This window comes from Garra rufa, chromosome 15, assembly GCF_049309525.1.
Source record: "Garra rufa chromosome 15, GarRuf1.0, whole genome shotgun sequence".
NCBI lineage: Eukaryota > Metazoa > Chordata > Actinopteri > Cypriniformes > Cyprinidae > Garra > Garra rufa.
In genome coordinates, this window is record NC_133375.1 from 34,032,891 (window position 1) to 34,047,151 (window position 14,261).

Sequence of the window (14,261 nt, forward strand, 5' to 3'; positions counted from 1 at the left end):
TCTAGAAATTTCCTTGTAACCACACAGAACACCCTAATAATGTACAATACTAACCACAAAACACTGTAGCATGTTGCACTATAGCATCCACAAGGCAACACCCAGAAAATTCTAGCACCTGTAAATGTGTTGTTCTATTTTGTGCCACTAGTGGTGTGACACACTTCACCTTCAAAGACGTTTAAAAACAAACAGAAAGCGTGCTAGAGATTTGTCTGGAGACGATAGCTGTAATTGCCAGGTACTGAAAAGCAGTTCCTTTGATAGAAATGGTGGTGAAAATTAGCCTGTTTTTTTTGTTGTGCATCATCTCCTGTCATTTTATCCGCTTGTTTGTTGTCAAGTGTAATCTGAGAAAACAGCGCTGCTAAATTGCTCACACTTCTCTTTATGGAAGACTTAACAACTACAGCAAAGCCTATGAGTTTCATTTGTCTTCATTGAAACATGACAGCTCAAGGCACCAGCAAAGGAAATGTCTCATAATAAAACACCACATCACACAATCAGTTTCTCACACAGACTTTCTTACTGATTTCCTCTCCTTCAGCTCTCCAACACCCCTCTGTCTGAACGAGGCCAGTGTATTCTTGATGCCCTCAACAACTATAAAAGCAAGTAAGGAAAATGTTCCTTTTGAATTCTATATATATAAAAAATGGAGAATAAAATGTCAAAATTTGGTTGCAATAATATTATATTTTCATTCAGTGTAACACAATATCCATGCTTTTTCTGACTTGTACAAACAAAAATATATATAAAAAATTAGAGAGCATATTACATTTTATTGTATTTTAAGTTAGTAAAAAATTCTTACTGACAAATGTGCAAAACCTAAGACAGTGGCAAATTTGAAAAATGTTGAATTACAACTGATTAGTATTTGGGGTGAAAGTAATTAGTCTTTTAATATGTAATATATATATATATTTTGTAAATATGCCGGACAAGATTGTTACACTGAATGACATTTTAGTGGGTGTCTTCTAGAGGTCGACTGATATTGTTTTTTACCGATACCAATATCTAGGTTGGACCACACTGGCTGATACCGATTCATTAATTGATGAAAATGGATACTGAACGGCAACTAAAATAGTGCTCTACTATTTTTTTAAAAAGTACTAAACCATACTTTGTAAATTAATAAATATATTAACATGAATGATATATTGATAATTAAAGTTATTTTCATAGTTCATTAATGCTTACAAAATAAACTTCAAAATTTAACAATATATCAGTAAATGTAGAAATTAACACTCTAACAAGGAACAACACTTCTATTCTACAGCTTTCATCAATCTTAGTTGATGTTACAAATGGGCTCATTGTAAAGGGGTGGGAATCTTTACATTTTAACAATATGTAAAATTGCAGTTTCTATGTTTTTTGTTTATATTTGGAATCTCTGTATGTCAGTACTGCCATCTTATAATTAAGATTCAATATAATTACATTTTATATCAAATTTATTTCGTGCAAAATGTACTTTTTTTATTATTATATAAGCAGGCTACTTTTTAAAACAATAGACAGTGACATTGACAGTGGCTGTTTTAACAGACTTCAATGAGTGCACAGATCTATTTCGATATATCAGATGTTTTGTCCTGCTCTGAAAACATAACTGACTGTGTGTACTGTACATCAGTTTCATATAAAAGTATTTGAAAATGCAAGTGCATTTAACCGCATCCACAATCAAGCTTTTAAGGACTAACAAAAACAAAGCGCAAGTGAAAGTCTGTCAGTGTGCGAGTTTTGTGCATCTAATAGTACTACATTACAAACGGCAGAAATGAAGGCATATCTAAAGTAAAACACCGCGGGTGGAAGCACACACTGTTAAGCAATGCGCACGTGTCTCTCTGTGCAAATTCTGTGCGTTGAAGCCCGCCGCGTCTCTAGCGCGCACACGTGCCGTATGCGGGGGAAAAGACAAGCTCGTTGAAGAGAGGATTGCGATGCATCGGAGAATCCATTTTTCACCCACCCTTAATGAAACCGGCAAATGTTTACTTAAAGAATGATCAAAAAGAGGCAAAGATTAGTTTAAAGAACAGATCAAACGAAAAGAGAAAGAGCGATATATATTGTTGTAGCCATTGAATTTTTTTTCTGTTTTACATTGTTTAAATATTATTTGTTTGTGTTTTGTTTCAGTTCAATCTGTTTTTTTATGAAAGAAGTTTGTGTAATTCGTAAATGTCATAAAGGACGTGGTATGAATAAAACGGCAATACGCCAGGAGAGTTGGAGAGGGTCAGACGCAATTATTTTGACCACTTTGTACGTTTTTATTTGTGGAAAATCCCTTCTTAAACGAATTTCGTTTTGTATCATTTTTATCTTAATTTTTATATTTTTGTTGATCAGTTATTAAAATCCAATAAGAACAAGGAAAACTGGCATTGAGAAATAAAGTGCGTAACTACCATGCTTCAGCGGCCTGAAGAAAAGGCTAAAACATAAATTATAGCTCTATATGAAGCATACAGACTTTATTAGAGCTACAGAAATGCAAACATTTCGCTTAAATTAAAAATACTCAATCTTCCAGCCCAGGGTCAAGTCTTTATGAACATTAACAAAGATTTGGGACAGATATGATATAATGTAAAACTATGAATGGCGCGCTGTGCGCTGCAGGATTTCTGTCGGCTAAATGAACACAGTTTGCGTTCTCACGTCATGTCTTTAAATCTGCAACTTTGCTGGCTAACAATATGACCAACTCATAAACCAATGCAAATATACGGTAACAATCCTGACATTAAGCATTGGTGTCGGGCTTAACCTTGTGAGCGCTTCAGCAAAGAATGTAAGCCGGAAAAACTATCGGCAAGGATTTTTGCCCATAACCGGCCAATCAACTATTGGTGCTGATTAATCAGCAAAACCGATACATCGGTCAACCTCTAGTGTCTTCTGTAAATTAGGGAAAAATGTATGATATTTACAATTTTTTTTTCGTAAAATAACCATTTAAAACAGTATTACACTTATTGTTTTATGCTTAAACCCTTTTTCGTCGTTGACCCATATATAATTTTTTTTTTATACATTTGAAATATTATTAAAAATATATGTATCATATTTATTTACTTTTTTTAAGATTTTCCTATAATAATGTTTGTTTAAAAAATCTAAATAAAAATATACAATATACAAAATTTAAAAATATATAATATTTGTTTATTTATTTAAATTTTGTTTTATTATTTTCTTATTATAATTTTTTTTTATAAATTGTAATTATTATTATTAAATATTTATTAAAAATTGTATGATTTTCTTAATAATAATAATTTTCTAAATAATTTAGAAAAAATATTTCTTCAAATTCAAATTTTTCTTCTGTTCTTTTGTTTTAGGTTTCTCTGCGGCAAGGAAATCAAGAAGAGGAAATGCATTTTCCGACTACGTACAAGGGTCCCTCCTAACCCCCCATCTAAGTTGTTTCCGGAGAAGGCCAAGAGCAGTGAGGGCCATAGGGGCCGCAAGAATGGGGCCAGCAGAAGCAGGTTAGTTTGAGCATTTCTTTGCGCCTCATTACTGCCTCCCATTTTCACGACCGATGCATTTTATTGTCACATGGAAACATTAAAAATGATTCTCATGAGACTGATCCCAGTTAATTACTTTATTTGGTGTGCAGTGCTATTTGTTTGTTATTTTTCTAGTTGGAAGATCGTAACTGAGAACTTCAAAGACTTTCTGAGAATTTAGATTTTTTACGCATTGCTGCAAATGCACTGAAAGACACATGGCTTTTCCCCTATAATTTAACATTTGTCAGCCACATCTCCATTTTTAGGATTCAATAATTTCAGCTCTCAGATCTGTATTGACATATTTAGTGGGTGAAGATGATACATTGATTGACAGTTTATTCAGTTCAGTTGTTATTATGCTCAATTATGTGGTTTGGATGTTTCTCATTTTCCTCTGTTGCAGTAACTCTGTTCCTGCAGAGAAGCGGGGAAAGAAGAGGCACAAGTGGCTGCTAGAGGATGCTATTCCTAATGTAAGCTTTGTCACTACAACACTAGCTGTATAACATGACCTTTCTTGTTTGGTTGAAAACTGTGTTTTGTTATGATAGTTACTGTCTAATAAAAAAAGGGTTGTAGGCCAGTTGCACAAACGCAGAAACGGTCTTAAAGGGAACCCCAGGTATTAAGACATGTATGCGTTAATATAACGTAAATGGTGTCTGAAATATATAGTAGAAAACCCATGAAAGATTTACGTTATTCAAAAACTCCACATTGTTTTATACATATGTTTGACTATGGAGGGCAATATTATTTTGATGACGTAAAATGGTTGCACTCTGTGAGTTACTGGTGCTACCTGTTGCTATTTTTACTGCAACACAACTCAGAATACACCACTCGGAAAAGAAAATGATGAGACAATGCCACATTATAAAGTTTTTGGTCGCAATTTTCAGTCGAAGGGCAGCAAGAGAAGCAATGTAAGTTTTTGCTGCTTTTCCTAGTGATAAGAAGAGGGGAAAAGAATGGGAAGATGCCTGTGGATGAATAAAACTTCCCACGTCTTTGTTCTCTCCACTTTAGAGCTAATAACTTTTAGGCGTTTAGTAGACCACAGCTACTGAAAGAGCTGAAACAGCAGACAAGAAATACTAGATGCCTTCCTGCCATCCATGCTTGTCATGTCATAACATAAATCGTTCATGGGTTTTCTACTAAATATTTTCAGTAATAGACATCATTTACGTTATATTAAGCCATACAAATCTTAATACCCAGAGTTTCCTTTGAGAACTAGCCAGCTAGCAGTTTGCTAAGGGGTAATTAATCTTATATTTTAGATTCAAATTAGGCCAGTTTACATTAAGTTTTAAAGAAAAATAGTAGATGCAACCGGCTGTACTGATCTATAGATTTATCAAACTAATTAACACTATTTTTATATTAATCAGAGGTCAATTGATATGCTCAGTGGAAATATTTAGAGACAGCCAATGCAACGCAAATTAGATTGGTTTTATATGCACATACATCCCCGTTCAATAATTTTTGGGCCAGTAAGACTTTTGTTAAAGAAAAGATGCTTTAATTTGATCCAAGGTGACAGTAAAGATGTTATAATGTGAGTTTAAATTTTAAATAAATGCTGTTTTTTATCAAAGAATCCTGAAAAATGTATGTATGTTAGTTGACTCTCGGCTTGAGGCTTGGTCGACCAAAATTGTATTAGTCATTAGTCGCAGAAATAAAAAAAATATCCACGCAGTCCTTGATGGACAGCTTGTTAATTTCTGGTCTATTTGGTAATATAGCACATCTAAACGCTCACCTATCATTCATCAACCTCAAATATGGCTTTTCTGTAAACTTTTAAATAGTATATGATATGTTATATAACAGTGAATAAGACATGCTCAAAACTTCTGAAGCCTAATTTTGCTTAAAATATGTTTGACAATCATTCACAAGCACTTTCAAACACTTTGGCTAATTGACCAGTTGGGTGTAGTTACCAGAGGATGTTAGTACTGCTAAAATGGTTGTGTATCTGATGTTTAATTGGTCTAGTTCAGGGAGGTTCCTACACACTTTGTCAGGCGGACCCATTTGACCTAAAATATTTACTTGAAGTACCTCCTTGAATTTTAAGATTAAATTTTAGATTTTAATAATTTAAGAACAAATGGTTGCATGACATGCAGGTGAACTGAAGGAAAAGATGTTTTATTTATGTTTTTATTTTAAAATGTATTATTATTAATTTATTGCAATTTTACATTTTTATTTTTTAATTACTTATTAGGCTTTTATCAACTCACAAACCCACTGCAGTTCACTCACAAACTCCACATTGGGAAACCTGATATATATTGATCACTAAACACACACACACTTACACACGTACACACAAACTAAATAATTCAGTTTGTGCAGTCCTCTTGAAATCAGATTCATGAAGAGGTGAGGTACTGGACTACTGAGACTATGTTTGACTTGTCAGTGCAAATCCGAGCTTCCCTTACTGAAATTTTGTGCTGTAGCATTTCTTGGAAGTTTCTTGAATCCCTCAGTAGTTTGCTTTTTCGAGTGAATTGCTACTTGTTTCTTTCTTTTTTGCTTTAGCCGTTTTCCCACACGGTTGCTTATGTACGGTGATGTAAATATGACCTGTGTGAAGTTTACTCTTCGATATCTTCTCCTGCCTCTCTTCATCTCTCTCTAGCATCTGCCTGCGCCCCGTGGTGATCTTCTTTTTATTCCTTGACGCCTGCTGCCATGCAGACCTTGCATTTCTCCCTCGCTTCTCATGTGTTGTTTTGTCTCTTTCTCGCCTTCGCTCTCTCTCTCTCTCTCTCTCTCTCTCTCTCTCTCTCTCTCTCTCTCTCTCTCTCACCTTTTTTCTTGCGCTGTTGGTGAAGCTACTTTGAAAGCCAAGCTACAAGCCACTCACGATTTCAAGTAGCTGAACTTCAGTCAAGCTAGCCTTTAGCACAAGAAGTCAGCTGCACTACAAGCCACTAACAAAAAGTAGTCACGCTTCTGACAAAATCTAGTTGGGTTACGTCACTACTTTTAGTTTGTTACTCCCCAGCTCTCATTCTGTCTTTCTACATTTTCTAAAAAGGATTACATTCATCCTCTGAAGCATTTAACTGACAAATCCTTCTGAGAGGTCTCCAGTCCCCAGACGTGCTTTACTTGAACTGCACATCCTTGACACTCCAGGCAGCCCGGCTAATAATGCCATGAGCAACTTCAAAGGCTGCATTAGAGTGACTGTAACTACCGTGACTGCTCTGATCATCATAATCAAAGCTGTAATTATCGGTATCATCTGAATGACAATGCAGTATAATGAAATTAACATCTTATTTCATGTTTTGTTTGTGACATCATCGCAGAATGACCTCACCTCTGCCTGGAGCGCCAATCATCACATGGCCAACATATTCGACTTCACGCTGGACGAGCTGCAGAGTTTGAAGAGGTAAATTGAACCTTATTGACTCAACACAACATTTTATTTTTTTTATTTTATGCAACAGATTCATTCATATAAGTCCACTATTTTCACAAACTTTGTTTTATTTCATTTAATTTAATTTTGTTTTATTTTATTGTACTGTACTGTATTTTATTTTTATTTATTAATTTATTTTATTTTTTGCAATAGAATTGTTTATACAAGTCCAAAGATGGATTTCCACTATTCTCACAAATATTTTATTTTACTTTACTGTATTTTATTTTTTTTAATTTATTTATTCATTTACACAAGTCTAAAGATTTCCACTATTCTCACAAATATTTTGTTCAGTTTAACTTTCTTCTTATTATTATTTTTTTTAAATTGATTTTGTAACAGAATCATTAATATAAGTCCAAAGATGTATCCACTATTTTATTTTTTGCAATGGAATCATACATTGTCCAAAGATGGATTTCCACTATTTTCGCAAACTTTATTTTATTTAATTATATTTATTTCATTTCATTTCAACAGAATCATTCATACAAGTCCAAAGATAAATTTTTCGCTAATCTCGCAAAACATTTATTTTATTTTATTATATTTTGTGCAACAAAATCAGTCCAAAGATGGATTTCCACTATTCTCGCAAACATTTTATTAAATTTATCTTTTTATTTTTTTTTATTTCATTTATTTATTTTCAACAGAATCAAAAGGTCCAGAGATGTATCCACTATTTTATTTATTTATTTATTTATTTATTATTATTATTATTTTTTATAGATCAAGTGATACTATATATTTATAATAAGCATCAAATATTTATATCATTTATTTATTTACAGTGTTTTTCATAGGATTTTGTGAGACTGCGGGAGGAAGTGTTGTGCATTTTGAATTTAAATGCATCATTCTGGTGAACTTTTGTCCAAAATGAGTAAAAAGTCTTTGCACTGACTTGTAACTGGACATGAACCTCTTTTTAGCTGTGATATACTGTCTCAGTCTACGTTACGTTCACAAAACATTATTAATAATGCAAATAATACTATTTTAATACAGCTGCACTGTGCAAAAATGTAAATGTAAAATAAATAGGAAAAAATTGCAGGAGATGAACCCTCAAACTTTAATTTCAATTAAATTCTGGTCATTTTTAGTTTCTGTGAAAATCATGTGGCCACAAAAAATGTTAAATTAATATGCAAATGTGAAATTATGCAAACATGAAAATAATGCATAACTGGTGGCCATTGCATATCCAAATGTATGTTAAACTCACAGCACATGCGGAGATGGAGTCCAGTGTTTCCCCTAGGTTTCCAGTGTTGGGGGGGGGGGGGGGTTGGGTGCCGGTAGCCAACGTTACTTTTTTTTTCCCGGTACTTTACCCTACTTTGTGAAATAACGAAAACATTATTATAGACTTATTCAGTGGAAAAATAAGTCCAAAACTCTCTATTTTAACATTTTGAACAATAGGGCTCTACCAACTTTTGCTTTTTTTTTTTTTTTTTAATTCTTGTGTGTATTATTTTTTCTCATAATCAAATTAAAAGTATAAACATTTATTTATTTTTAATCAAATGAAAAATAAACCCTTTTAATTTTTGGCAAACAAACAGAGGTTTACTGTTAAAATCAATAAATAATAATAATTTAACATTTAAATAATAATTGTAGTATTTTTTCTACAATTAAGTGGTTAATCTTGTTATATTTATTTTTATCATATATATTGTTTCATGTCAATTATTTAAATAGGAATATATAAACAACTACATTATACTGTACAAAAGTAATACAAGACTAATGTTCTGTTACATGTTACTTTTATTTTGACAGGTTGCCTTGAAGTTTCTGTGTGTGTACAGCATGTTATGATGCTAGTTTTCTCAAATGAAACGGTAAAAGTGACACTCACAGCAGCTTTGGATATTGAGTTTATCTGTTCATGCGAGATGCAAATTCCCAAAATTAGCGGGAGCGTCACGTGTGCTTCAGTATATGCGTGTAGTAAAAGCGCGTCTCCACCATTCATACATACAGAGGCAAACGGAGCATGCAGGATTCATATTGAAACGGTCTTTTTGCATTTCAGTTTTCACAGACACTAGTCCATATCGCGATTTGAATGAAGTAACAGACCAACTTTTGATTTATTAATCCAAAAATCGACGAATTTACGTGGCATTTCGCGCTATAGTAGATTCGGTTTTTATGAATGGAGTCCGCGATCCCGTCTGTGTTTTCGCAGATGAGACATTGTAAACACGCGATCATGTAAAGACAGAAATGACATGCCTTCGTGTAAATAAGATAAATAACACAAGGCAATTTAGTTTGTTTAATAAAAGAACAATGTATAGCCCTGTTCTATAGGAAAGATAACCTTAATGACTTCTATTGTGATCTGACGCTATATCAAAAATAAAATGAACTTGACATTCAAGGGGGGCGGGGGGTGCCGTTGGGGGGGCGGGGCGCCCCCCTAAGATAATGGTAGGGGAAACACTGGAGTTCACTGCATTCACTGTGAACTGATACTGCGAAAACACTTATATGCAATGCTATAAACTATATATGAGGAATAATTGCCAACGGGCCGTTGAATTATTAGAAAATAATAATTTACGCGCCGTGACCACATCACCACTCCGGGTGTGCATTATTTTCTAATAATTCAATAGACCCGAGTCACTTATTTCCCTTACACTAGGAGTACTACACCTCAAATCATTGTTCAGATTATGTATTTCAAGGTTTCTGTCCTTAAAACAATCATGTTATTAGGAATAATTCATCCCAGACCTCTGTTGCTAATTCCAAAGCATCATTTTAGATTTAGTAATGAAGGCTTGAGCCTTTGATAGCAGACTAATGCAGTTAATAATGAAGTTATTAAAGAAAGTGAGAAAGATATTAAGAATGTGAGTCTCTGTTTCTCTCAAAAGTTTTAGCAGGTAGCAAGGTTTCTACTAATAATGAAACTGTGAATGCATCACCTCCAACCACAGTGCCGTTATGACCTCACTAGTAAGAAATGACAAAAGAATTATAAGTTCCTCAACTGTTCTAGTTATTTTTCTGTTTTAGGCTATAAGGATTTTCTAAATGACTTAGTGACGTGAAACAGACTTGCAATGCGGTCAAGGCCTTTCTGGTACTACTTTAGCTGTGCATTTCTCTGAAAATAGTTGCACACATAGAACATCAGCCAATCAGATGAAGCATTCAACTGCCTCATAGTATAAATTAATCTAAATCTTTTGACATTTGATAAGAGCACTAAGCCATACTGCGCTTTTAATTTTAGTTTACTTTGCCAATAACAAAAGTTAGGGTTCGTTAACTTAAAAGTTTTGGAAAAGTCAAGGAAATTTATTTTACAAATCTCTGTGTAATAGAATTATGTTTAATCATGTTCTAAATTTCGGTGCGGGATTATGGATATACTACAGTTAGCGTATAGTTTTACTCATTCCCGCAGCCTTGGAGATTAAAAAGAGGGAAATTCCTGTAAACATTTATTCAATATAACGTAGGTTAGACAAGTAAATAAATCCGAACAGACTGTCAGATTAAATCAGTCATTTTGAAAACCATGTTAGAGAATCAGCTGTACCGCGTCTTTTCTCTTTCACTTTCTCAAAGTGGCTTCACATCAGTGTATCTAGTCTGCACTACAAGAGCATTGCACCATGCTGCAATACAAGACTTTCAATCAGGTTTCGGGACAGTTACTTCACAACTTGCCTAATCCAGTAATTTTTGCATCATCACAAATATTTTTCATTTGCACATCTTTTGAAGACTTCTTAAACCATTCGGTACTTGCATGCTCCAAAGGCGGTTTTCTGTGCACTCATAGTCACAAAGTACAGTGAAAGAAAAAAATTATTTGATCCCCTGCTGATTTTGCACGTTTACCCACTGACAAAGAAATGATCAGGCTATAATTTAATTGGTAGGTTTATTTGAACAGTGAGAGACAGAAAAAACTTTTTATTGAGTGAAATAAATATTTGATCCCCTATCAATCAACAAGATTTCTGGCTCCTAAGTGTCTTTTATACAGGTAATGAGCTGAGATTCTCTGCTTGTTACCTTTATAATAGACACCTGTTCATAGAAGCAAGCAATCAATCAGATTCCAAACTCTCCACCATGGCCAAGACCAAAGCACTGTCCAAGGATGTCAGGGACAAGATTGTAGACCTACACAAGGCTGGAATGGGCTACAAGACCATCGCCAAGCAGCTTGGTGAGAAGGTGACAACATTGTTGCAATTATTCGCAAAAGAAAGAAACGCAAAATAACTTTCAGTCTCCCTCGATCTGGGGCTCCATGCAAGATCTCACCTCGTGGAGTTATAGTGATCATGAGAACGGTGAGGATTCAGCCCAGAACTACACGAGAGGATCTAGCCAATGATCTCAAGGCAGCTGGGACCATAGTCGTGGCCCTTTGCCGTGAATGACTGAAATCCTGCAGTGCCTGCAAGGTCCCCCTGCTCAAGAAAGCACATGTACGGGCTTGTCTGAAGTTTGCCAATGAACATCTGAATGATTCAAAGGAGAACTGGATGAAAGTGTTGTGGTCAGATGAGACCAAAATCGAGCTCTTTGGCATAAACTTAACTCTCCGTGTTTGAAAGAGGAGGAAAGCTGCCTATGGCCCCAAGAACAACTATCCCCACTGTCAAACATGGAGGTGAAAACATTATGCTTTAGGAGTGTTTTTCTTCTAAGGGGACAGGACAACTGCACCGCATCAAAGGGTCGATTGGGCCATGTAACGTCAAAGCCAGGGTATTGAAGCCAGCGAGGGCATTGAAAATGGGTCGGGAAAAGGAGTGGAAACAAAGGAGTGGCTCAAAAACACATTAAGGTCCTGGAGTGGCCTAGCCAGTCTCCAGACCTTAATCCCATTGAAAATCTTTAAAGGGAGCTGAAGGTTTTAGTTGCCAAATGTGAGCCTTGAAACCTTAGTGACTTGGAGAGGATCTGCAAAGAGGTGTGGGACACAATCCCTCCTGAGATGTGTGCAAACCTGGTGGCCAACTACAAAAAACATCCGACCTATGTGATTGCCAACAAGGGTTTTGCCACCAAGTACTAAGTCATATTTTGCAAATACTTATTTTCACTCATTAAAATGCACTTTTTTGAAATGCGTTTTTCTGGATTTTTGTCCTTATTCTGTCTCTCACTGTTCTATTAAAATTTTAGACTGATCATTTCTTTGTCAGTGGCAAATGTACAAAACCAGCAGGGGATCAAATAATTATTTCCTTCACCATACATGTGTATACGTTTTTTAAGTTATTTTTGCAGATTTGCTTTTAAGTGCCCAAATACACGCTAAATGTTGTCAAAATAACCGTCCTACTGAGTATCCTTGTAAACACAGTTGGTTTTGTCCTAAATAAATGCTAGAGATGCTCCGATCAGCATTTTTGGGGCCGATCACCGATTACCGATCACCAAGATCATGATCTGCCGATTGCCGATCACTGCCGATCACAGAATGGCAGGGGAATGGGAATCTTTGATCTATAATCTAGCAGAGTTTGCACCATTTGTAGAAATGAAACTAACTCTAAATTAACTATATTGAAGAAAAAAACCTCTAGAAATAGGCTACAGTCAAGATCGTGAAGAACCACCAAGTTAGGGTTAAGTTGCTGATGCCTTCCCTGCTGAAAAAAACATGCTGGTCCTTTGCTGATTTATGCTGGTCATGTTGCTGGTCAAGGACCAGCATTAACCAGCCAAAGAACCAGCATGAACCAGCAAAGGACCAGCATTAACCAGCCAAAGAACCAGCATGAACCAGCAAAGGACCAGCATAAACCAGCTAAAACCAGCATCCCAGCACCAAAACATACCTAAGCAGCATATGCTGTTTTTTTTCACCAGGGTTTGACGATAGCAAGACGATTATTAATATTATCCGTCAAAAAGGCGCCTAACTTTAGCGATGCAGTGCAGAGAGTCGGTTCTAGGATGCTTCAGAAACTTGTCGTGATATAAACACACGCATAGAGTGGCCACGTCGCCTTAACGCGCCGCATGGGGAAGAGATTTATTTATATTAAAGTGCACCTCGCACTACACTAGGCTATGTCCTTTGATATTGTAAATGTTCTTTGCTTGATATTTGTAGCTGCTTTTTAAGATGGTGTAAGGATTATATTATCCAGCATTGCAGTCATTAGGATAAAGGTAGTAAAATGTGGTTTAGGCTGAATTAAATATGATATATCAGAATCTGTCTGTATATAGGAAACATAAACATTCACCTCAGTAACATCTATATGCATTCATTAGAATTACGATGCGATAAAATGGCGCTAAACATACGCACGTGAATTACACGCGCACCATTTCTCCTCATTCTATATGGACTGAACTACAACATTAACTGATGACAACAATCAGACATACAGCGGTAACATTATTGCAATATGACGGGTATAGAAAGATACATTCATTTACATTCAAGCACGCACATTCACCACTCAGAATGAAACCGAAAGTATACTTCTCCGGCAAAACTACAGTCAGCGCTCTGTACACGCACAACTTAGTCACATGCCCAATAACAAGACTACCCTTACAAAACTAATAAAGAATTTAGTACTCATGATGCATGTTGCCACTGGTAAGCTCCGCTCTGCTGTTGTTTACCTAGGCGCCGTGCGTGCACGTGTGAAAAAGTTGCGCGAGTAATTTACGTCAAGTGATCGGCTTTTTTGATCGGCGCTTTTGGGGTTCGCCGATCAAGCTATTTTTACCCAATATCGGCCGATCATGATCGGTTGCCGATCGATCGGAGCATCACTAATAAATGCAAATACTTGAGAAAGAAAAGGCGTGTGTATCAGTATTGGATCCGTTGGATCTTGTGACAGCAGCCTAATAAAGCTGTGCCGTCTTTTATTAATGTTAATCAGACAACAGCAGACAGAAAATCACTCACTGCTCTTGACTGAATTACTTTTGTAACTTTAATCTGTTTTTAATTGCTGTTAGACTGAAACATTTTCCAAAATCAAATTCAGGTCCGTAGTTTAACTGCTAATATTGGTTAAATAAATTACAATATTCAGTGATGTGATGATCTGTTCTCTGCATGGAGCAGTGTCTGGCGCAGTTGCAGCTTGTACTTATTATTAAAACAAATAGAAAGCAAACAAGTAGCATTAATAGTCATTTATTTTAGTAAACATATGCTATGATAAATTTGAACAGATTTTTATTTTTATTATAAAATAATA

The 14,261-nt window shown here is 35.3% G+C and overlaps 1 protein-coding gene across 1 annotated transcript in view; it reads left to right on the forward strand.

The window, feature by feature from the left end:
• phf19 (PHD finger protein 19) overlaps positions 1–14,261 on the forward strand; it is a 60,354-nt gene that overhangs the window by 26,877 nt on the left and 19,216 nt on the right. Inside the window, exons 10-13 of the mRNA XM_073818931.1 lie at positions 551–618; positions 3,381–3,530; positions 3,964–4,033; positions 6,908–6,993. Coding sequence (XP_073675032.1) covers positions 551–618; positions 3,381–3,530; positions 3,964–4,033; positions 6,908–6,993 — 374 coding nt within the window. The remainder of the gene's footprint in view (positions 1–550; positions 619–3,380; positions 3,531–3,963; positions 4,034–6,907; positions 6,994–14,261) is intronic.